Source organism: Ictalurus punctatus, chromosome 6 (assembly GCF_001660625.3).
Source record: "Ictalurus punctatus breed USDA103 chromosome 6, Coco_2.0, whole genome shotgun sequence".
NCBI lineage: Eukaryota > Metazoa > Chordata > Actinopteri > Siluriformes > Ictaluridae > Ictalurus > Ictalurus punctatus.
In genome coordinates this window covers 16,182,930-16,207,800 of record NC_030421.2, presented here as the reverse complement: position 1 = coordinate 16,207,800, position 24,871 = coordinate 16,182,930, and the positions used below count along the sequence as shown (strand labels likewise).

The window sequence follows — 24,871 nt, the reverse complement described above, 5'->3', positions numbered from 1 at the left end:
TGTAGAGCAACATAAACATCTTTTTTTTAGATCCTCAGAGAGTTCTTTGCCATGAGGTGCCATGTTGAACTTCCAGTGACCAGTATGAGGGAGTGTGAGAGCGATGACACCAAATTTAACACACCTGCTCCCCATTCACACCTGAGACCTTGTAACACTAACAAGTCACGTGACACCAGGGAGGGAAACTGGCTAATTGGGCCCAATTTGGACATTTTCACTTAGGGGTGTACTCACTTTTGTTGCCAGCGGTTTAGACATTAATGGCTGTGTGTTGAGTTATTTTGAGGGGACAGAAAATTTACACTGTTACACAAGCTGTACACTCACTACTTTACATTGTAGCAAAGTGTCATTTCTTCAGTGTTGTCACATGAAAAGATATCATCAAATATTTACAAAAATGTTAGGGGTGTACTCACTTTTGTGAGATACTGTATGTTTTGGATCATTGTCCTGCTGGAAGATCCAACCACTGCCCATTTTAAGCTTTCTGGCAGAGGCAGTCAGGATTTCATTTAATATCTGCTGATATTTGATAGAGTCCATGATGCCATGTATCTTAACAAAATGTCCAGGTCCTCTGGCAGAAAAACAGCTCCAAAACATTAAAGAGCCACCACCGTATTTAACTGTGGGCATGAGATACTTTTACATATGGCTACCTCTCCATGTGCCCCAAAACCACTTCTGGTGTTTATTTTGGTTTCATCTGACCATAAAACCGGTCCCATTTGAAGTTCCAGTAGTGTCTGGCAAACTGAAGATGCTTGAGTTTGTTTCTGGATGAGAGTAGAGGCTTTTTTCTTGAAACCCTTCCAAACAATTGGTGATGTAAATGATGTAGGGAATATATTTTTTTCCCCTCATATGAATCCATAGGGGCTTGCCAATAAACGTTGTACACCTACACATTATAATTATATATATAAACCTGTGTTGTGCTTGCAATTGTTTGATATTATGCGAGCAGAATATTTTTGTGAATTGTTTGAACAAAAGATCAAAAGGTTAAACAACAAAGACAATTTTTCACAGCCTTCTTTGCTCATATTTACCAAGGATGTCAATATTAGTGGAGGGCACTGTGTGTTCTCGCAGTAGTACAGATAACAACTGTTAAACATATTCTGGGAAGCAAATCTGAGATAAAACTGGCGAGTTCCTTTCTTTAATGAACTGTGCTTTGCAGCTATATGAGGAAGGAAAGGACAAACAAACTCTGACCCTCTTCTGGCTGCATCCCACTATGAGGAACGTTTCGATGTTGTGCTTCCTCAGATAGACATTCCTTTCTCCGCCAAAGCCAGGCTCCACATCATAGTCACCATTCAGATAGTTCAGAGTAGCTTTAGTTATGTGGATACGGCTGGGTAAAAGCAACAAAAATGGTTTAATGTGAGGTTAATAAGATCAGAAAAAACAACAACAACAACAAAAACAGGGGTTTAACAATGCATAAAAGAAACTCAAACTGTGTATAAATGTGATTTTTAACTGGATTAAATTCACGTCTGTTATTTCTGATTTAGGTCTTGGTGCAGAGACCTCACACTCACCCTGCTTTTCCCCCTGCCTCCATATGATTTGCCAGCGTAACATCATTGGACCAGACGTCAAACTGCCACTTTCTCAAACCCAAGACCCCACAGTGGACTCGGCCGCTATGTATCCCCACTCTCATGTTCACGTTGACACCAGTAACTTCCCTCACCAATCTTAGAAAACACACACACAATTGCAAAATTGTAATGCAAATTAAAAGCACAATAGAGAAAACTACGGATACAGCTCCCTCTTTAACACCACCACAGTGAGCCTAACACCAAGTGCTTCTCATTTGTATGTTTTTAACAGGCAGAGAAGCATTCCCAGACAATGTGGTAATTACACTCATTTTATTACTATTTACCATGTTCTACACTGTCACATACAAAATGACCTCCTAATGCTGTTATCTGGATTAAGCGCTTAGGAAAACAAGCAGTACCCTCTGACAGCTGAACTGCTGACCTCAGATAGATGGATTCTTATCAGAGGATTTATAAATAAAATATCATCATGTCTATGTCTATCACTACTACCGCAAGCAGCCAAGCACCTCAGCCAAGCATTCAGGCTTTACAAATATTTTGCAATGAATACACAAGGACAAGACATAAGGTTGCAAAAATCAGTAATAAATATATAAATAATACCAATAATAAGGTCAGATTTCTCTAAACTGATTTTAGCCTTGGTAATAAGCGGCACAGCAAACAGAGAGAGTTAAACCCTCTGAACATTGTGGGCGATGGGCTTCTGTGTCACAACACAGCAAAGCAAAAAATAAATAAATTTGCCAGCATTTGGCTGCTTTGAAGGCGTCACAACAACGCAAGCAATAGTGCATGCAATGTTTCTATGCCCCGGAGAAAGATAGGGTAAAACAGATATAATGAAACGTGTTGTTCATGCTTCAACACTAATCCCACGTCATGTTCGTACATGGTTTAAATGAGCTATACCTTCATTTTATATCATGTATTTATCTCCCACTTGATGTACATTTGACTGAATAAAATGTCAGTGAAAAACAACCAATTGTTTAGGAGGCCTTCACTAAATTGTAAATAGACTGTTATTGTAGTTGAGGCTTGCTGGCCACTGCCCAGAGTAAACACATTCAGGCTCAGTGAAGCAGTAAGCCAATGTTTTTACAAACTAGAGCACCAATAATTTACCTCTAATACAAGGCACACAGGCAATATATCTGTGATATGACATGCTGTTGGTAACGCATACAACACCTGAGGGTGTGCAGTTCCAAGGTGAAAATACAACCCTAACTCAGAAAAAGTTGGGACAGTATGGAAAATGCTAATAAACACAAAGAGGAGTGATTTGTAAATGTACTTTGACTTGTATTTCAACAAAAAAAACAACAACAACAACAACAACAACATATAAAGACAATGTATTTGATGTTTTACCTAATCAACTGCATCGTATTTTGAACAGAAACATTTATTTTGAAATTGATGCATGCAAAAAAAGTTGGGACAGGGGCAATTTAGGACTAATAGTGATGTGACAAATTGAAATAAGAAGGTGATGTGAAACAGTTGAGGCAATCGTCTAATCGTAGTATATAAGGAGCCTCCAAAAAAGGCCTAGACCTTCAAGAGCAAGGATGGGTCGAGTCTCGCCAATCTGCCAACAGATGCGTCAGAGAATAATCCAACACTTTGAGAACAACATTCCCCAAAAACAAATTGGTAGGAGTTTGTGCATTTCACCTTTTACAGTGCACAATATAATTAATAGATTCAAGGAATTCGGTCAAATCTTGGTGCACGTGATCTCCAATCCCTCTGACGTCAGTGTCTTAAAAACCGTCGTGAGTCTGTAATGGATATCCTGACATGGGCTCGGGAATACTTTGGTAAAACTGTCAGTCAACACCATTCGCCGCTAAGTTAAAGCTTTACTATGCAAAGAAGAAGCCATACATCTACACTGTCCAGAAGCGCTGCCCACTTCTCTGGGCTCGGTCTCATCTGAGATGTACAGTAGCACAGTGGAATCGTGTTTTGTGTCAACATTTCAAATAGTTTTTGGACAAAACAGCCGTCGTGTTCTCCGGGCCAAAGAGGAAAAGGACCATCCAAGCTGTTATCAGCGTCAGGTCCAAAATCCAGCGTCTGTCATGGTTTGGGGGTGTGTCAGTGCCCATGGCATGGGTAACTTACACATCTGTGAGGACATCATTACTGCAGAAAGATATGTACACATTTTGGATCAACATATGCTGCCATCCAGAGCAGGACAACTACAAACCACATTCTGCCCGGATTATAAGCGCATGGTTGCGTAAGCAGAGAGTGCGGGTGCTAGCATGGCCTGCCTGCAGTCCTGACCTGTCTCCGATCAAGAATATGTGGCGCATTATGAAGCTCAAAATAAGGCAACAAAGGTCTCATACAGTTGCACAGCTGAAGAAATGCATAATGGATGGATAGTGGAAAATTCCACTTGCTAAACTTCACCAACTGGTGTCTTCAGTGTCCAAACGCTTAATAAGTGTAATTAAAAGAAAAGGTGATGTTACACAGCGGTAAACAGTCGACCGTCCCAACCTTTTTGGAGTGTGTTGCAGTCATCAGATTTGAAATGAGTGTATATTTTCAAAACTAAATTAAATTCACAAAGTAAAACATCAAATAATGTGTTAATAATGTGTTTTCATTATAGTACAGGGTGAAGTGAATTTTCAAATGACTCTTTTTGTTTTTTTTTTGCATTTTCCATACTGTCCCAACTGTCCACAATTATGGTTGTACGTTTATTGACCCTGTGCACACACTCGCTTTCAAATGCACGCTTGCATGCACACACAATCAGCATCAATCTCATAGTTTAATAATTCAGTACTGCCTGCAGGGAGTTCTATCCTTCTTTGTATACACCAATTACCAAGAAAAAGAAAAAAGCCCAGTGCTCATTCCTTCTTATGAGCAATTCATGCAGCTAATCATTTTTTTTTTTTAAGTAGAAAAGACTTGTTAATCTTAAACCTTGTTTAAAAAAAAAGTCTGACAAAATAGAGCATGCCCTACATACAAGACATTATTATTTATCATCAAGTATTAAATGTCCATATACATGCGTCTATACACACACACAAAATTTATTGCAGCGCCTGCTTCCGGCTGTAATACTTACGAGATGGCCTCAATCATGTCCACTCCCATCTCCACACAGCAGTGAGCATGGTCAGCCCGGGCCTCTGGCAAGCCCGATACGCAGTAGTAGCAATCTCCTAAGATTTTAATCCGCAGACAGTGATTTTCCTACACACACACACACACACACACACACACACACACACACACACACACACGCATTAAGCGGCAAGCTGAGAAAAAGCATTATTGACTATTAAATCATCACCATTTGACGCATTAAAGCACTATGCATATTTCCTTTTACACTACATACATGTTGTATAGTCAGCGTTTAGATATTATGGTATAATGCTTTCACACATTCATTGTTAAAGCTTTGGTTTGGACCTTTAAAATCCATATAACATACCACACATACTTACTCCTTTTATGGAAGTGTCTGCCATTTTGATGAGGGCGATTTTTTTTTTTTTTTTAACCTTAGATTAAATTGTTCCCTATGAGATCAGAAAGGTCAGACATCAGTCTGCATGTGTTCTCTAGTGATAATCTTGAACTACAAATATGGAAAGTCTGAAGTCTGTTTTCATGAAGTTTAAAAGTTCCCATATTAGTTTGTCATTCTGCCCAGAAAAAAAATCTCAATATAAATCAGAAATATCTTTTATAAATAAAGAATGGTTTTAGATATAATGGAAAGGAAAGGAGAAGAGTGGAGTTGAGAGGAAAGGAGATGAGACGAGAGCCCCAGGCTGAGCACAGGATACACACAACTCAGTCTTATGACAACCACCTGAATGTCACCCCAGCATACGCCTCAACTTAACCCACAAGCCACACAATAGAAGTTGTTGTTGAGCAAGTAGCCATGTGCCTCATGCTTTTCCCCACGTGCAAGAACGTCCTTGTACAACATGCAATTTCATCTTCACAAAGCAATGGGAATTTTCTACAGAGTAATAAGGTCAGCTCTTAAACACGTACATCTCGGCGAATCCTCTAGACAAGCATGTATATATTTCCATCCGTGTTTAAACGAGTGAAAGATAGTGAGGGGGATCTTCTGAGCGCAGGGAGGGAATCTGTATTCACAGCATGACTCAGAATCCTGTGACTGTCTAGAGATAATGAGGAGAAGTGGCTCTGGCTCAGCAGGTGGATTGATGAGTAAAGCCTGGCTACGCAAACATTGGCTGTGCACAGGTAAGACCCCTAAAGCAGTGTGCGCTAGGAGAGAAAATAAGTGAAATCCAACAGCATGTTCAGTAGATCTGAATTCGACATCAGGTCAATCGCTTGACTCTGCAACCAGATAGCTTTACTCACTGCAGCCAGTTTGTCGAATCTTGCAAACAGCTCATTCAGGGTCATGACCAGTTCCTGAGCTGTGCACTGAGACGCCAGACTGGTGAATCCCTCGATGTCGGCAAAGAGGATACTGCGCAGAGAAAGAGAAATAGAAGATTAATCTGTGCATGTCTAAGAATTACCAGCTCTGCTTTATCACAATGACTTTGCAAAAAAATTCCATACACAAGCCAACACTGTGCAGTTATTAGAATGAGCTCTGCCTGTGGCCTTCAAATAACCATTCAAGAGGTAGACTTTACATAGGTACAATAGTATCTGTGAGCCATGCCACATTAGTAACACACATTAGACTCCATTACCGTGCCACGGACACTGAGGACTGGTTTGGGAGAGTGCAGTGGATCAACAGTAATAAAAGACATTCATAATGTAATGAAAGCCAAGGGAAAGTTCAAGCTACAAATCTGAACCCGAGAAAGCTGCTTGACATTATTTTACCATGAGAACCGGGTAACGGATATGGTCCTCCATTGTACGATGCTCCTGCATGCCGGACAAGCGAGATAAAAAGCTAGAGGGGTTCAGATGACCTCACATGAGTTATAATAACAGTAACTAGTCAATATCCAACTGCACAGCTTTCAACAAGGTGGGATGAGAAGAGGAGAAACATTGTTACAGATCCTGTGCTAATAGGAATATCTCTGCAGTGACCCTAGGGCCTGGCACTAGTTGACACAGGAGACAGTGACGCTCGCTGATTAAAGCTTCTGTTCAGGACCAAAGTGGCTTCTCTGTTCACTTTCTCTGAATAAAAGGGGTTTTTCACGAAATGTTGAAGGATTGCAGATGAGGAGCTGTTTTTACACAAAACAATGATCCTGCTGTACTAAGAGCATGTGACAGCTGACCAGAGCCTGTTGATGCCTTCTAAGGAAAATGGTCCAACTTTCATCTTCTGCTTAAACTGTGGTGCACTCTACCATATCTTTTTTTTATTTTTTTACATAAAAAGCAGAGGGCAGATTAGTTTCTACCAAATTCATATCTAAAGTTCACGCTGTACTTCAAGAAATGTGTCTATAGTAATTCTAATATTTTGGTCAATTATTTTAATAACAAATAGCACTGCAGGAAAAATATCAAGGTTAAGTTGTAGATCTAACATCACATTAAACACTTTCTACCAGTTAAAATAGTGCCACTGGACCAGTATAAGGAATTTAGATTCACACACACACACACACACACACACACATATACATACACACACGTACATATATTATATGTATATATAATGTGTGTGTGTGTGTGTGTGTGTGTGTGTATTATATATATATATATATATATATATATATATATATATATATATATATATATATATATATATATATATATATATATATATATATATATATATATATATATATATATATATATATAAAAAATATATTGTGCCCAAAAGTTTGCACACGCTTTGCAGAATCTGCTAAATCTTAATACTTTTAACTAAATAAGAGGGATCATAAAAATCCCATGTTGTTTATTTAACTAGTTCAGTCCTGAAGAAGCTATTTCACATAGCAGATGTTTACATATAGTCCACAAGACAAGATAATAGCTGAATTTATAAAAATGAACCCGTTCATTTCAAAATCCTCCAGGTCCTGCACATTCTTTACATTTCCAGCATTTTCTGCATATTTGACCCTTTTCCAACAGCTATATGATACTGAGATCCATCTTTTCACACTGAGGACAACTGAGGGACTCGTACACAACTATTACATAAAGGTGCAAACATTCACTGATGCTCAAGAAGGTAACACGATACATTAAGAGCCAGGGGGATGTAAACTTTTGAACAGGATGATCGGTGTAAATTGTTAGTATTTTGTCTTCTGGGAGACATGTAACTCTCTTATTTAGCGTCTGAAGGGCAGAACTAAATGAAAAAAATTATTATCTTTAAACAAAATACTAATTTACACTGATCATCCTGTTTAAAAGTTTACATCCCCCTGGCTCTTAATGATTTTTACGATCCCTCTTATTTAGTTAACAGTATTAAGATTTAGCAGATTCTGCAAGGGTTATGCAAACTTTTGCGCACAACTGTAAAAAAAAAAATAATAATAATAATTTTAATATAATATATTATAATATAATATAATATATTTTAATATAATATATTACCATGCTTATATATATATATATATATATATATATATATATATATATAGAGAGAGAGAGAGAGAGAGAGAGAGAGAGAGAAAGAGAGAAAGAGAGAGAGATGGGTGTGGTATCAGTAGACTATTACTGTTATTGCGTACTGTACAGCTTTTTTGTTGTTGTTGTTAAATGGCTAATATATTTAGGTAGGTATTTTGCTCAAATTGCTTACCACAGCACCAATATTAAATTTGCACTGAAAATCAGTTTCTCTGTACTTCTATATAACGGTGAATAAGCTCAGCTTGTGTCCACACAAAATAAGTTCCATGGCTTGAAGTGTGGCCTTATTTGCAAATTAGCAGAGAATGTAAACCTTTAGCTACAGAACATGCATGCTAAGCTAGCTAGTTTTGGAAATATTCATGATGAACAAAATTGTATTTGTTAGGATATATTCCTTCTGACAGTCTTTGTTATTTTCTCAGGGATATTAGCAATGTAAACTGTTATATATATATATATATATATATATATATATATATATATATATATATATATATATATGAAAACACAAATTCTAACAGGACCTACCAATTGCAAGCTACATAGTTTACTAGGAATACACGTGCAGCATAGCAACAAACAATGCAAGTATATGCTAAATGTTCCTATTTTGGCACATAAACAATTCCACATCATCTTTTTTTGTATGCTGGGTCAGACTAATGAAGTGTTCATTAACTTATTTATTATTCAACATGGCTAAGGCTTTAAAATGACACCTTCAAGCCTCACTTAATGTCTAGCCTGGAAGCGAGTCATCAGCTTTCTGTGGCTTAGGCCCAACCTCAAGCGTTAATGTGATTAATGTGCAAAATCTGGAAACATGAAGCACATCCAGTTCTTTCTTGAGTAGCAATAATAATGACTTAGTGGTGACAGCGTCCCTGAGATGAGTTGTGCTTGAAGCAAAGGCGAATTAAAAATGTTTGATCAATGTGCTGACAGAAAAATAACCTGGAAAAAAATAAATAAATAAATAAAAAGACAGGAAACGAGTTATAGTAACTAGGGAACATTCCAATAAGTGGAGTGAATGCAAGGGTCGCTGGTGGCCTGCTGTTGAGGAAGCTGTTGAGGGAAGTTTTGACAGGTCAGCATGAACAAAGCTGCAGCACTCGCTCCAGCTCAAAAACCCAGGAAGGAATTGCGCATCACACTTCCTGCTTACATAACATGACCTTGTAAGTTCTTCAAGGGTCACTGCTTGGTCTGCATCAAAGCCCTACCATGCTTGAAAAGATCGACAAGTCCTGACTGCTTTCCCCACAGAGCTGCCACGACCAGGTCTGATGGCTTTCATCTCGCAACCACTTAGCCTCCCTCTGAGACTAAGCTGAACGTGTAATCTCCCTCTGCTACACTAGCTCTCCAACCTCATACTGCAGATATCTTATTTCAACGAGTATGCTGTTCAGACTCTTAGCATCAGAATGGCTGGAAAGATATATTGGTGGTGTGGAAAAGCTCAGCTGTGCCAGTGCACCTTCCTGGTCAGGAGATGATGACCACATTGCCAGCGACTATGATTTGGGATAGCAGGCTCATCTTAACGCTAAGGCTTAAGGCATCTTAAGGTTTCTGATCGGAATGCCAGGGGTTCAAGCCCTAGCACTGCCAAGCTACCACTGTTGGGCCCTTGAGCAAGGCCCTTAACCCTCTCTGCTCCAGGGACACTGTATCATGGCTGACCCTGCGCTCTGACCCCAGCTTCCGGATATGTTGGGGTATGTGGAGAAAATAATTTCACTGTGCTGTAATGTATATGTGATTAATAAAAGACTCATTATCATTAGAATCCTGAACGGTTATGTCAATCGATCAGTGTGGTATTCAGTGTTGCTGTGCAACTACGATTGTAGTCGTTGTAGCCTTAGGTTTAACACTCCCAGAATCATTACCAATTGTTTTTTTTTTTTTTTAAAAAAAAGGCTAACTGATGAATATGCAGTTGTGCCCAAACGTTTGCAGAATCTGCTAAATCTTAATACTGTTAACAAAATAAGAGGGATCATAAAAATCCCATGTTTTTTTTTTATTTTTATTTAGTTCTGTTCTGAAGAAGCTTTCACATAGCAGATGTTTACATATAGTCCACAAGACAAGATAATAGCTGAATTTATCAAAATGAACCCGTTCAAAAGTTTACATACGCTTGATTCTTAATACTGTCTCGTTTCCTGGCTGATCCAGGACTGTCTTTATGTTTTGTGAGAGTTGTTCATGAGTCCCTTGTTTGTCCTGAGCAGTTAAACTGCCCACCATTCTTCAGAAAAATCCTCCAGGTCCTGCACATTCTTTACATTTCCAGCATTTTCTGCATATTTGACCCTTTTCCAACAGCTATATGATGTTGAGATCCATCTTTTCACACTGAGGACAACTGAGGGACTCGTACACAACTATTACATACAGGTGCAAACATTCACTGATGCTCAAGAAGATACATTAAGAGCCAGGGGGGTGTAAACTTTTGAACAGGATGATCAGTGTAAATTGTTATTATCTTGTCTTCTGGGAGACATGTAACTCTCTTATTTAGCGTCTGAAGGGCAGAACTAAATGAAAAAAATATATCTTTAAACAAAATAGTAAGAATTTACACCAATCATCCTGTTCAAAAGTTTATATCCCCCTGGCTCTTAATGTATCGTGCTACCTTCTTGAGCATCAGTGAATGTTTGCACCTTATGTATGCAACACACAGTATTAAGAATCAAGGGTATGTAAACTTTTGAACAGGGTAATTTTTTATAAATTCACCTATTATCTTGTCTTGTATACTAAATGTAAACATCTGCTATGTGAAATAGTTTCTTCAGGACAGGACTAAATAAATAAATAACATGGGATTTTTATGATCCCTCTTATTTAGTTAACAGTATTAAGATTTAGCAGATTCTGCAAGGGGTGTGCAAACTTTTGGGCACAACTGTACATCATAACTACAGACTCTGACATAAATCTGTGAATGCCTTTTTGTCATTGTTTATTAGAACCATCCGAATCATCTTTTTTTCCCCCCTAACAAGCAGGTGGTACTGCATAAGGTCACCTGTCTGCTTATTCCACCAGCAAGACGTCCACCCATCTGCAGAGACAGACAGACAGACACATGTCTCTGTGTGTGTGGTTTAGTCAAGAGCAAGAAACAAAAGTAACACGAACATCATGTTCCACCTCATAGGTTAAACTGTTTTAAGAGGCCTTGATGGGGGCTGCTCCTGTTCTCCCGCCCTCTGGTTGCTACACAGCAGGCTTAGTTCAAACTATTACTCGTGAAATCAGTCAAGCTTCACAGTGAGTAATCCCTGACCTTGAGCCATGTGAAAGCTATAAAAGTTTTCTCAGGATGGAATCTGTGCGGCTCACCACTGAAATCGTCACACTTTATCTTCACCGTTTTTTCCAACATACAATAAGTTACTTGAAGTGAAGAAGTGTCTGCATATAACAAGAAGGCTTTATTTGTCACATATACATTACAGCATAGTGAAATTATAATATTTTTTTTTTCACATATCCCAGCTTGATAGGAAGTTGGGGTCAGAGCACAGGGTCAGCCTTGATACAGCGCCCCTGGAGCAGAGAGCTTGGCGGTGCTGGGGCTTGAACCCCTGGCCTTCTGAGCAATCTGCCATAAAAATCCTATTTAATTAATACAAATTCAATTACATAACCGCTGGCAGAAAATATGCAACATTTGTATAGAAAGGCAGAACCCCATAGTATATATTAGAAATATATATATTTTTTCCCTTTTAATTAGAACAAAGTAGTAAATACAGCGGTTGCACTCTGAAACTTTTGAAATATTATTAACAAATCCATGGCAAAAAGGTTCACTCTGTATGTGCTTGAACATTTTATGTCTAGGTTTCACATAGAACATCGTCATGACGTCATAATGGAGAGGATTGGTAGATATACCCATATTTCAACCAAAGGTCAGTAAAACTCGGATCATCTTTTTCTTATCCTTTCACTTATTAATGGATTAGATATAAGCATGTTTTTTTTAAAAAAAGACTCAAATAAGTTAACTTGCACCTGTGTCAGAAGAGAGAGGAAGGATTTACTATTTCCTGGCTCTCTGGAGCTGAAGTTGATACCATTTTCCCCTCCAGTGAATCTCCATTCATCATGTGAAACTTTTACAAATGCCACCATTCAGCACTCCACTAAAACCCCAAATCTCTCTATATTTATAATAAACAAGACAAAATACACTGGGATTTCAAATAAATCAAAGTGGAAGTTCAGTCTAAATGTTGGATGAAATTGAAAAGGAAGGAGCTCTCGTCAGGCCTAATGTGCAGTGTGTGTGCGAGTGAGAGAGAGAGAGACAGAGAGAGAAAGGATGGAGAGAAACAGAATGAGACTGTTGGTTTAAGTGAGTGAGTGTGTGTGTTTGAAAAGGACAGAGAGAGAGAGAGAAAGAATGAAAGAAAAGGACAGAGAGAGAGGGACAGAGTAAGAGAGAGAGAGAGAGAAGGAAAGAGAGAGAGAGAGAGAGAGAAGGAAAGAGAGAGAGAGAGAGAGAGAGAGAGAGATGTAGAGAAACAGAATGAGAATGTGGGTTTAAGTGTGTGTGCGTGCTTGAAAAGGACACAGAGAGAGAGAGAGAAGGACAGAGGGGGGAGAGAGAGAAAGGACGGAGAAAGAGAGAAAGAGAGAGAAACAGAATGAGACTGTGGGTCTAAGTGTGTGTGTGTGGGTCTAAGTGTGTGTGTGTGGGTCTAAGTGTGTGTGTGTGTGTGTGTGTGTGTGTGTGTGTGTGTGTGTGTTTGAAAAGGACAGAGAGAGAGAGAAAAGGACAGAGAGAGAGAGAAGGACTGAGAGAGGGAAAGAGAGAAAAGGAGAGAGAGAGAGAGAGAGAGAGAAAGAGAGAAGGACAGAGAGAAAAGGACAGAGACGGGAGAGAGAGAGAAAAGGACAGAGAGAGAAGGACGGGGGGGAGAGAAAGGATGGAGAAAGAGAGAAAGAGAGAGAAACAGAATGAGACTGTGGGTCTAAGTGTGTGTGTGTGTGTGTGTGTGTGTGTGTGTGTGTGTGTGTGTGTGCTTGAAAAGGACAGAGAGAGAGAGAGAAGGACAGAGAGAGGGAAAGAGAGAAAAGGAGAGAGAGAGAGAGAGAAAAAAAGAGAGAAGGACAGAGAGAAAAGGACAGAGATGGAGAGAGCGAGAAAGAGGGAGAGAAAAGGACAGAGAGAGAGAAAAGGACAGAGAGAGGGAGAGAGATGTAGAGAAACAGAATGAGACTGTGTGTTTAAATGTGTGTGTGTGTGTGTGTGTGTGTGTGTGTGTGTGTGCATGTTTTGTCTGTTGGAGATAGGAGGAATAAGGAGGGAAGCCTGATATGAATGAGAGGTTCCTCTTCAAACCACAAGATGGTGCTAAAGTTAGTTTAAAAAGGTGACCTCTACAGGTACCTCTTCCTGTCCATCTCCAGCCCTGTTCCCTGAATGTGTTTGTTTATTAATGAATTAGACTGTACATTGTAATTCTATCTACTGTATGAGGAAGCTACACTCATTTAACTGCTCCCTATCTCAAGTCACAGTTACAGGTTTTGCAGTTAGAATACATCTTTTTCCATCTTGAGCCTCTACGTGAATCCATTAATATAGTCAATAAAAACAGTCACTGAAGAAGAACCAGGGCAGAAGGTCAAATTCAAGTTCAGAGTCTACTCTCTACTTGCAGGTTTAAAAGCGATTAAGAGCGAACCCTCCTACTGAGTAGCTGGGCTTCGTCTCTCTCTCTCTCTCTCTCTCCCTCTCTCCCTCTCTCCTACCTCACATTGTCGTGCTTCTGGATGTAGATCTTGTGAAACATCATATCCTCCTGCTTGGCATTTATGTCGGCTTTCATCTCCATGGCAACATGGCGGGGAAGCACGGAGAGGAGGAGGCGTTCCTGCGAACAAGGAACGACAGAAACAGAGGAAGGGAAGGGGCGAGTTGGAAATGAAGAAAAGAGGACTTGATTTTATTTTATTCATCCCATCAAGGGTCGTCAATTTCTGACTCAGAACTGAGTGGTGAACATTTTTTCCCTCCTTCTCGCTAGCTCCCCCAGCCATCAGCCCCTGTTATAAGGAGTCATCACCAGTGACAACAGTGGCTGTACACTGACGTCACCCGGCTACGTGTGGAATACAGTGGAGTGGCTCAGGGCAGTCTGGAAGATTCTGCTTATCTTCTGCCAGCTCTGATTAGCTCAGGTCTGCATTGTGTGCCTTCACGATGAGCTTTATATTAAATCATTAGTGCGATGATATAACTGCTCTCTCATCTACACTGGCCTTCATCACATTTCTCTGGAAAGAGCCTAATTACAAATGTTAAGACAGTGTATTTAGGATCCTGTCACATTCATTCTTCCTTACACCATCAGGATTAGGAGAATGCGTTTACATGGATGCTAAACTGGTGAGACATTGCTAATAGGAATACGTCCTCCAAGCTGTGTTACCTGCAGCCATCGTCCTCACCTGCTGTTGGTTTTCTCTCTGGGAGTGGAGACGGGCCTGAATGCATTCTCTTGTCTCCTGGAAGGCCTGCCTCTGTGAGCCTTCTGCTGGGTAGTGTGTACACACCCCGACTATATTGGTGCAGGAGAAGATCAGCACGTTGGCCACAAGCTGTGAAACAAAAGGGCGGAAAACACATCGTTATTGATTCATCTGCAGCTTTCTTGAACGTCCTTTTCAGTAACGTCTTTGCCCAACAGACGTGAATTTTAAATTAGATGTAATCCCTTAATGTCCAGGCTTATTATTCAATAACTGCTCGGAATTATTCAGTAACTGCAAGAACACTGATAGGGAGAAGAAGAAAAAGAAGAAAAAAAAAAAACGTGATTAAGCGAGGACTTTATGTCTAGACCGTCCGACAGGTCCTAAGAGTTTAGAACTTCTTTTATAGCTATAACTGATCACAGGTTAGTCCAATCTCATTTCAGATCAGACGTGTGCACAGTGCACATATTCTGTTCCAGAGGAGCTCTGTAACACTCATTTTGGAAGTGAGATCAGTACACAGTAGCGTCTGTTCAGTGTCTGCAGGTTTTAGTTTATTTTAGCTCAAGTTACTAAATCAGTCTCTCTCTCTCTCCCTTTTTTGTCTCCATATTCTTCCGCTTTCTATGTCTCTGTATCTTCACTTGCAGACTAGAAGAGCAGATTTCCATAACATCTCAGCGCTAGTTGAAACAGCTTGGCCACGGTGAGACCTTCTGCCTAATATAGACAATGTGTACGGGTGTATTTGTGCAAGGGAATGCAATGAAAAGTCAGCGTTTGGAAATATATGCTTTGGATTGAATGTGTTTATGTTCTAGATCCGTTACAATAAGCCTCGCACTGCTGTAGAATATACAAATTCTGCTCTGTGAGAAGAGGCGCTGTAGACTGTGGTTACAGTTCATTTGTGTGTAAACAAACCATATGGAGTATCTGATCATTTGTGCCCTAAAAAAGAAACCGTGTTCTCACCTTTCACTACAACTAAAAATTTAATTAAACACTGACATTCAGTACGTTTACATGGACAACAATAATACGATATTATTAACCCGATTAAGACGATACTCTGATTAAGGAACTAGCATGTAAACAGCGATTATTGATGATCTTAATCCGACTAAAGTCATACTCGAAGTGAACACAAATCGAATTAAGACATGTGGAGTATTCCTGTTTTAGTCGCATTATCGACGTGCGTTACAGACATGTACACACCTTAATCACACTATTAACGTCGTGTGGGAGTTTTCACTGCATTTTGCGACAGGACACGTACACACACGCCAGTGCTCAACCGTTTGACGGCAAACAGGAGAGCACGGCTGCGTCCGAAACCGTGTACTTACCTTCTATATAATAGGTTAAATACATGTATCTCGGCTACTATATAGTAGGCGAGTACGCGGTTTGGGACGCAGCCCACGGCTTCAAGCGGTCGTCTATTAGCACGTACAGCATGACAAATAATGGACTGCACTTGAAGCTTTCATAAAATTAAAAATAAAAACACCCAAAACTGTATACGGTACCATAATGAAGACTGACTATGTCGATACGTGAAATTCTGGAGGGAACGTCGGACGGCGTGGCACGAGGTCGTAATGACGTGTGCCGTTAATCAATCCCACACGACGTTAATAGCGTGATTAAGGTTTGTACATGTCTGTAATACACGTCGATAATGCGACTAAAACAGGAATACTCCACGTCTTAATTCGATTTGTGTTCACTTCGAGTATGATTTTAATCGGATTAAGGTCATCGATAATCGCTGTTTACATGCTAGTTCCTTAATCAGAGTATCGTCTTACTATCAGATTATTGTTGTCTATGTAAACGTAGTCAATGTCTCTAAGGCCTCAGTCCTACTGCCTAGGACGAAACAGAAGAAACATTATGAAGTGTAATGTAGTATGGAAAGAGAGCATATGTAAAAGGTAAAATATTTTTTATATCAGCTACATTTCAGTCTGGTTTAAAACTCTAATACAATTCAGGATCTAGTTCTTACAACAAACCCTAAATATATATGATTTCATGTTTGTAATAGTAATGACCACCACTGTGCATCTACAAAATATTAATGACTGAAATGTATCTCCTTGGAAATGTGTGAATTAATGTATTTGACAACAATGTATTCAGCATATTTTTGTTAACATCAATTAAAACTGCAGACTAAAAATAAATCTTGATTTCATATTATTAGAGTTTTTCAAGCTTGTATGTCCAGACAACTTTTTTCTAAGATTCTTTAAAACCCAATACTAAGAGCTATTTAATTCTGTAAATTAATCTCTAATGTTTTTTTCCACAGCAGTCCAGCAAAATTGTACCATCTGAAAATCCATTTAATTTAATCTAAATTAACTTCCAATTGGGCATTTGATCTCTTGATGCAAACTGGATTACCCCGCTCTCTGGTGCGTTATATTCATCTAGAAGACTTGCAGGCCTGTAGTATGAACTGTATACAGAAATGCCTACATGAGAACTCACTCTCTCACACACACACACACACACACACACACACACACACACACACACACACACACACACACACACACAAACAGCACAGCAAAGCAATGCATACATATTACAAAGAACCATTACTGTACTATTTATAACCCCCACTTCCTTGGCAGCCCTTATTAGGAAACACAATGCCTTTGTCGATGAGCAGACCAATAAAAACATTATTATTCAGCAATGACATATTGAAATACAGAAAAGGTACATCGTTGGGATAGTAAACCTGTACTATTATCCAGGAATTGAGGTTTCTCATTTTAATTGATTATCAAAATTTAGACATTCTCTCTGCACCAATTCAAGGTTGCAAAAATCCAGCCATGATTGATTATCACCACATTGATCAGACCTACTCAGTGTTGGGTAGGTGACTCAAAAAAATTAATCCACTACCGATGACTAATTACTACTTTAAAATTGTAAACTGATTACATTACTGATCACCGCATGTAAAAAGTGATCAGATTACTAATTATATTACTTTCACGTTACTTTCAAAACCTATCCAACCTACAAAGTGAAACTGAGTTCTTTCAGTAATTTTATGATCAGAAAAAGTTGGATTGATCATAACTTGCCTCGGGTGTTACTGTTTGTAGGTCTACCAGACTGATAAAATGTAAAACTTTTCTAGGCTAGTTTGGTGTCGCTAGCCAAGGGGAGGCACAGCTAAGCTATTATTATATGGGTTTAGCTGCTACAGTGACAGGCAAAGTACATTATCTTTCCTTATGATCTGCTCAGATCATGTTCACGTAAACTGGATCTCGTATAGACATTGACACACCTTGTTTTCCTGCTCAGTATGAGAGGATGTTACTGTTTCAGTTTCAACCCCTTCACTGGTTTCAAAAAATATCGGCGTATATCCATTTTTCCCCTCAACTGACTGTGAGCTAGCATTTGGCAGAATTGAGATTGTCAGCCAATAAGATATGAGTATTTCAACGTATTTTCCTGTAAACCCTGTCTGATTGGTCTCGCCTCCGTTCACTAAAGGTATAAAATTCTTCTTTTTCTGACGTTCAGTTATGTAGTGACAAACCACTCCAAGTGGAGAATTCTTCGGGGCTAAAGAAAAAAAAAAATCTTCAGGGCAAAAACGTGATTTATTTAATAAATAAATAAATAAATATCTTAACAATAAATTTGTAACGCAAGTAACGTAATTATATTGACATCAGTAACTAATCGAATTACATCAATTTTAAAATGTAATGCGTTAAATTACTGCGTTATTAGATTATTCGTTACTTTGTAATGCGTTACACCCGACTCTGGACATATCCCTAATTAGTAGAGGATGAAATGTCATCGTTGGTTCTGCTGGACAGAATTGCTTACTCTCAGTAAAGAGCAGTCAATGGCAGTAACTGCACTTTATCTAACTGTACATGACATCTCAAAATCCTACAGCCTCACTAGATAGGGAGGAACACTATTGATTCTTTTATTTTATATTCCTGGGATTTGCATCCATAACCAGCCCCGCCATCACAGGACACATCCACGGAAGCCGTCACAGGCTCAGACTGAGCACCGCAGATCCGGTAACATGCAGAATAAGTCCATTTCATCAAAATATTTTGGTCAGAAAGTAGGTTTTGTCCCAGGTCTGGACTTTATATAAGTAAGCCTATCACTAATATTGCCAGCATTTGTCCCAGTTCATCATGTTTGCTTCACCCTTCTGCAACATAATATTTGGAATATGCAAGAATATGAGTATCTATGTATGAAAGACAAAGTGAGAGAAGACAATTTCAAAAGAAAGCTCCCATGCCAAATTCACAGATGATTTCACGTCACATATACATGTATTCACATTTCCAGCATCATACATCATCTGGATACAATATTAATTAGTATATGGCTATTTGGATCCTGCTTCATAAGGCCATAAATTAGATTAGACATGGGGCCAAACTGTCTCGTCAACATCTCACTCAAATAATAACGTATTTAAATCAAGTACCAACATTTGGTGGGGAGTTTTGACATTACATTGATTAAAATATAAACTACAAGGCTATGTAGTGCATTAAATGCAGTGCATGCCATTTGAAATTCAGAAAGGTGTAAAATAACATCTCTTTTCATGTGTCGTATACTAAGATTAAAACGTCATCTTCACAATTACAATTTTTTTTTTAAAAAACGCCACAGCAATGCTCAACTTAAGATGATCATCTCGTATAAAACTGACGTGGAAAACTAGCTTTTCAGTACAAAATTCCTCCTTGCTTCTTACTGTTTCTATTTTCCCAAGTATGGCCCCAAAATAACAACACCCATATTTTAAGTCTAATAGCTAATGATAGCAGAGTTTTCAGCAGTTAATGAGTACGATTCCGTTCTGCCACCATTTGATGATCCCTGTTCTAGGATAAAGCCCTGCATTCAGGCTTCAATACAGCAAAGATCGAAGCATGTGAAATAATAGATTTAAACAAGAACAAGTGTGTTTATTGGTAGTGCTCAGACTCCTTCACACAGTTACAACAGCAGGTAAGGCCCATGAGCAAAGCAAAAAGAACACATTGTTAATGGATGCTCCTTGAGTGCATTACTCAACAGAGTCCGTCCTGGTACAGTGGAAAGCATGGAGGTCAAGATAAGCTTCAGAATCTACTAGCCATAATGGATTGCATTAGCAAAATAACAGACAGCTATTTTAAAAAGAAAATCTGGTGGAATTGTACTCTTGGCCCAGCTGTTCTCAGCTTCTTACCCTTGTAGTGTTACGATTATTAACTTTAACAGTGAGAAAGTGTTTCCAAAGTGACAACTAATCAACCATTTTATGGTGATGGTTAGTGTTATGACGCATTTGGCAAGTGTGGTCTACGTGAGCAAAGTGACGTAAAAAAAGCCAGTAAATCAGTCTCGAACTTCAATATCCGCACGATATAACCATTAGAGATGACAGTATATCAAGATTTCATGGTATAAAATTCATTTGGGGCCAAAATATGCATAAAAATATACAACGATAAAGCGACTTCTTTTAAAAGTCCATTTCTTTAAGGTTACAGTAGTCATAAAACTATTTGGTTACATTTCTTCCTTTGTTTTATGGGAGTTCAAGTATGGAAATAGAGAAATGTCTCTTTAAGAGAATGCCTTTATGCTTCTCACAAATCATAGTCATTTGATTGGTCCGGTTAATTGTTAACCATCACAAACACGCTGCGCAGACAGTTTGACTCTAGGGCTCGAACCAGATTTGTGTCAGATTGCCTGGGTGCACAGTGGATATGCTCGAGACGACACCTAGGCAGGGCTGGACAGAGACGATAGTTCAGGCCGGTACTCTGTAACTGTAGTATGCTTCAGTAATAATAATGGATGTAGCAAATATTAAGCGCGGTATTCTAAGAAATGGGATGTTTCAGACAAAAGTCCTTCAGCAGCTGGGCAAGTCAAGCGTTTCTAAAGCTAAATGAGGTGAAGCCAGTTCATATTGATACATAAATCAAACATAAAAAGCAAGAACATTTAAAACATTTTGGAATGCAAGGTTAAAAATGTATCTTATAATCTACATCGATTATCCTCACTGGCTATATAATTGAAGCAACTGCCATTAAGAGTTCACCCAGTACACGTTTAACATTATATGCATTCTCTTTTCGGTGCATGCCTAAAAATAAATAAATAAATAAATAAATAAATAAATAAATAAAAATAATAATGAAAACACCACACTCACTAATCATATTCCATCAAGTATATTACATCTGAGAACTTGACTATTAGAAATGTAATTATTACCCTAGGCATCTTTCTCTATAGGTACGCACCAGTTCGACTAGTAAACACATCTTGCGATGATGTATTGATGCAAAACAGAAGTGTGAACAAACACAGACAGACAGAGCAGTCACTCTAACACACTCCCATCAAACAGCATGGCAGGCCGCGTGAGCAGGTTGTGTTTGCAGAAGCTTTGAGCTTCAGTGCTGTCTCCAGCTTTTATGGAGAGCAACATGGGAACAAGTGTGAAGTGTTAAGAATGATTAATACATTTCACTATTTGAGTGATACGTTTTATTTTCTCACTCTACATCTTTTCGAAGCCTCTTACACGTGATTCAATGTTTGTGATGTAAACCTGCCATGCACACATTCTTATGATTCTAGCTATTTGTAAGATGGTCATCTGATATATTATAAAGGAGGTTGGCATGAGGGTGCTCTTATTATCAAGAAGATACTGAGCTTTAGTCCCTAAGCTTCATAAATCATAAAAAAAGTGTGCACTAATATGTATTAAACTAAAACACCGATTTCGGGAAACTGACCGGGTCTAAGTTCAGGTTTATTAAAGCAGACTTGTGTTTTATACTGCTAGAGAGAATGTTCAAGTTCTCTTATACTCACACCACCCCTGGACACCCCTGTAACACACGATGGTGCCGATTGTACTGGCATCCTAAATGTCACGTCCTGAGTCACACCTTTGAAGAGGATTGCTAGCCCTACCCCGACACAAAGAAGAAAAAGCATTTTCAATATTTCATCTTCCACTTCAAAAAAAATATTCCAAATATAGTTACTATAAACACCAACCAGATGGGCCTCTGAGCTTTCGTGCTTTTTGATGTCAGTAGTAGGTTCTTGAATCCAATTTCTTTCTTGGTATTTGAACACAAACAAGTAACAACTCTACTGATACATAGGCATCGAGTAACATAAATGTAGATACACACAGCAAAGCAGTATGCCTAGAGCCATATCTAAGTAATAAAAATGAAATGGATTCTCACACACACCAAAGCAAGGCTCTAGACTGCCATTGGGAGCAACTTTGGGTTCAGTGTCTTGCCCAAGGACATTTCGGTATGTGGAGAAACATGGGCCGGGAATCGAACCTCCAACCCTACGATTAGTGGACAACCCGCTCTACCACCTGAGCCACAGCCGGTAACAAGAATCCAGCACAAAATAGGAAATGGTATGTGTAAAAGAGAGCATGGAAGTCCATTCATTTATTTTAGTGTACAGCCAAGACTAACGCTGTTAGCTGCATTATGAACAGAAATTAGTGCTATAAAATTATGCAAAACACCACCACTGGGTTTTAGTTTGACGTCTGCTTTAATGTCCTAGACACTGAAGGCGTAGTGTCTTTTCAGGTGACCTTCAATAAACCATAACAGCAAGAACCACGAACCTTGTCATACTACTATTGCAGTGTACTTCTACTGGAATCTTACACAACGTTAACTGTAAAACAAAGTCAGTGTGACAGTTATGTAATCAGTAATCACTATTGATGTACCAGAAAAAATGTCTGACGACATGGGATGTGCTATGAATTCTGGTTGAAATTCTGTTATATATATTTATGTGTAAAACTTTATATAAATTTTGTTATATAATTTATATTAGATTTATTAGATGAGGGATGTACTGATCTGATATTAGCCTGAAATGGCAGACCGGTATTTAACTGGATTTCGTATATATTTTCAATTACACTGAATTACCTTACACTGTGAACATGTTATATATTATAACACAACAGATCGTTGTCCAGCTCACTAGGGAAATCAAAGCGTTATCTGATCAGATGATAAATGGTCTCCACTTATATAGCGCTTTTTTCCGCCAAAACACTTTACACTGTGTCTCATTCACCCATTCATACACACACCAATGGTAGCAGAGCTGTCATGCAAGGCGCTAACTTGCCATTGGGAGCAACTTGGGGTTCAGTGTCTCGCCCAAGGACACTTCAGTATGTGGAGAAACGTGGGCCGGGAATCGAACCGCCAACCCTACGATTAGTGGACGACCCGCTCTACCACCTGAGCCACAGCCGCCACAGGTAGAAGCTTGAGTCTGACAATGACAACACAAATTACAGACCAGCTCATATAAGCTATTGTACTGTATCTTCCCGCATTGGGATTGGAATCCCACAGCTCCCAACAAAAATATTTTCCAATTGCAGCCACAGATGTAGCATCCCTGTGCTCCTCAGATGAGGAAAGAGAGGGAGAATCAGCTCCCAGGCTACAAGTTATTGTCAGTAAAAAGTGAAAAAGTGCAGAAAAGTGGACACTGTTTCTCTAATGATAATTGCCAAACAGGTTTTCATCCTCTGCTTCCAAGATTTAGCCCTGGAGCCAGACTTTTGTTACTGAAATCCAACTAACTTTACAAACTTATTGATCCCAACCTATGTTTGTAGCCATGGAATACCAAATAGCTCCTAAAAGTATGAAATACACTCTCTGCAGCCAATAACAGATGGCAGGAGATGACAGGAATCTATCACCAGCTTTGGAGAATAGGTTACCTGTAGCTCTGACCCTACTCACAAGCTGTTATGCACATAGCTCCAACGTGCATATGAAGGATAATGATGGTTCTATGACATTGATATTGATATCAAATACTACTCTGAAGGTCTCAAGAAGGTGATATTCATGAAAGTCACAAAATATTTACACAAACGGCCTAAAAAGGTCGCAGTAAACAACAAATACAGTATCCTTCCACAGTATCTAAATGCAATACTTTTTATTCATGCTTCATTAAAATTTGGTAGTAACATAAGCCTAATCGAAATGGCTTCTTCCATAGATCAGCCATAGTTTCACAGATCAGATAATTTCAATCTCTTACGTGATGTAACCCCCTTCTTAATCTCAGTTTCATCCTAGCCACTCCTGGCTCACTTCTGTCTCTGTATCTACCCGTGTAAATTAAATGCATAGCATAATCACTGGCTTCTCTGCATGCTTGCAATCTCATCTGCAGTGTAACAGGTAGGGGTGGGGGTGGGGGGGTGTGTGTGTGTGTGTGCACGTATTTATGTGCTACACATTCCATCAGCGCTCATCCTCATACAGATATGATTCAACCTCCAACAAATTAATGGTGGCTCAGTTCTGACCTCGACCCCCCCCCACGTCATACCTGATATTTCAGACTGCGACATGAAGAAAAATCTCTTGCAGGCCTGCTTCTGTCATCAGTGTTCAACCCAGCACAACCGTTGTTCATTCCTAAATGGAGTGCATATTTCATAATAACAATATACACTGTTGCTAGGAGACACTAACCACCATTCCTCCATTAAATTGTGATGTGAAGCGCTAATGAATGCCACCACCTTCAACCACCTTTCTAATAGTTAGTCTATTAAAATCAGTAACTGCATTTCTTATTATAGTAAAGTGGGGGCTGTTTATTATTATAATTTTTTTTTTTTCTTTTAAATCTGATGCATCATCGTGGCTTCCAGGTACAGCCTGGTCTGACTTTGTTACTGCTATTACAGTAATAAAACTTAAGAATAAATACAAATGCATCATATTTTCAAGCAAAACCCATTAAAGATTAGCCTCTCTATTGTCTATTTCAGGATGGATGTCGGTGGTTCTTATTTTCAGGCAATGGTAACTTATTAAGAATACCTATTATAAAATTGTAGCCCCGTTTTTAGCCCCATTGAATCCTACAAGTACAATTTTGTCAGATATAAGGGCTAACTTATTTCACTGGGAAGAGTGCTCACAGCAAGCAGTTACTTCATTTAGCTCAATAATTGACCTTTTCTTAAAATAAATTTTTTTTATGAATTG

General features: G+C 38.9%; 1 protein-coding gene and 1 long non-coding RNA gene across 3 annotated transcripts in view; one reads left to right on the top strand and one right to left on the bottom strand.

Moving 5' to 3' along the window:
- The window catches only part of LOC124628262 (uncharacterized), a 12,118-nt gene extending 9,539 nt beyond the window's left edge, over nt 1-2,579 (top strand). The window contains exon 2 of the long non-coding RNA XR_006982696.2: nt 1,533-2,579. This is a non-coding gene — a long non-coding RNA (uncharacterized LOC124628262). The remainder of the gene's footprint in view (nt 1-1,532) is intronic.
- Nucleotides 1-24,871, bottom strand: part of adcy5 (adenylate cyclase 5) — a 91,452-nt gene that overhangs the window by 27,918 nt on the left and 38,663 nt on the right. For both annotated transcript variants that reach the window (XM_047156171.2, XM_017469280.3), the window contains exons 2-7: nt 14,709-14,858; nt 14,010-14,131; nt 5,994-6,105; nt 4,705-4,832; nt 1,560-1,718; nt 1,228-1,369 (exon numbers count right to left, since the gene is read on the bottom strand). In XM_047156171.2, the coding sequence (XP_047012127.1) occupies nt 1,228-1,369; nt 1,560-1,718; nt 4,705-4,832; nt 5,994-6,105; nt 14,010-14,131; nt 14,709-14,858 (813 nt within the window). The remainder of the gene's footprint in view (nt 1-1,227; nt 1,370-1,559; nt 1,719-4,704; nt 4,833-5,993; nt 6,106-14,009; nt 14,132-14,708; nt 14,859-24,871) is intronic.